The sequence below is a fragment of the Apis dorsata genome, unplaced genomic scaffold, assembly GCF_000469605.1.
Source record: "Apis dorsata unplaced genomic scaffold, Apis dorsata 1.3 scaffold_980, whole genome shotgun sequence".
Taxonomy (NCBI): Eukaryota; Metazoa; Arthropoda; class Insecta; order Hymenoptera; family Apidae; genus Apis; species Apis dorsata.
This window is the reverse complement of record NW_006264083.1, coordinates 122,708-123,811: the sequence shown is the minus strand read 5'-3', so window position 1 is coordinate 123,811 and position 1,104 is coordinate 122,708. Positions and strand designations below refer to the sequence as shown.

The following is a 1,104-nucleotide window of genomic DNA, read 5'->3' as shown; positions in this document are numbered from 1 at the left end:
AAAAAAAAAAAAAAAAGCGTTACGATTGTATTGATCGCAATGTATTGATACTATCTAAGTTCACATATTCACAATATAGATACAAATTATTTTAAAATCCGACGTTAATACATACAATATAAACAATTGTCGAACTCGAGATTCGAAAAATAAATGGTCTTTCAGTATTTTAATATAGCGTCAAAATATATCTTCATATTTATTTGAATTTTTACAAATCAGTCCGCATTTAAACATTTTATGCAAATGCTTAATATTATCGCATAATTCACTTTTTTTTTCGACGCTTCATTGATTTGGCACGGTTTGAAAGGTTTCGCGACAACACAAGGATTCGATTACCGATACCGTTTTCATATAATCGAACGAGGCTAATCCATCACCGTGCTTAAGATCAGCCGTCTTTGGATTATCGCAGAGAAAAAGATCTACTGTACGCATATTGTGTATATATATATATATATATATATATATGCATGCATATTTACATAATATTATTTCACAGTCGTAAAATCTGTTTTCTATTAACGGAATTAGTTCAATAAAAATAAAAAATTAATCAAGAAGTTGAAAATTTGATAGAAAATTTAGTCGAATTATTTTTAAATGTTTTTTTTTTCATTGTCATTGAAACGCTTAGTACTGTATTATACATGTTACGTATATCTACGAAACAATTGCTCTAAACATATTATCCATAACAATAGGAAGACTGCTAGATTAATCATAATTCGCAAAAATCAAAGCTCATTCTTCTACTGATACCGAATAAATTAATATCGAAAATTTTTACATATTTTTCAAGTTATTTGTATTTTTTTTTACCGATTTATCATTTATTGATAAAACAAACACTCGATCCATCACAGTTTTGAATTTAGGACGGAAACAGGCTATTCCATGGATTATGCCGAGCTTATAAGTTCTCTGTAACAATGTTTGTTAGCAAAGTATTATTTTGGAAATAATCCCTTTTTATAACTTTTTTATACCTCTTCTCTTGTCTCAAGTCTATCTCATTTCTTTTACTAAATTTGTTTTCGTTGTGATCTTTTCTCGTTATTATCAAACATATCGTATATGATAATCGATTTTGAGTATCGG

At 27.7% G+C, this 1,104-nt stretch overlaps 1 protein-coding gene across 2 annotated transcripts in view; it reads right to left on the bottom strand.

Moving 5' to 3' along the window:
• The window catches only part of LOC102680774 (protein diaphanous), a 21,281-nt gene that overhangs the window by 8,009 nt on the left and 12,168 nt on the right, over positions 1–1,104 (bottom strand). Inside the window, exon 18 of one of the 2 annotated variants that reach the window (XM_006623938.2) lies at positions 26–927. The exons of the other annotated variant lie outside the window; for it this stretch is intronic. Coding sequence (XP_006624001.1) covers positions 906–927 — 22 coding nt within the window. The 3' untranslated portion in view covers positions 26–905. Of the gene's footprint in view, positions 1–25; positions 928–1,104 lie in introns of those variants that run through there. 2 annotated transcript variants of the gene reach the window in all.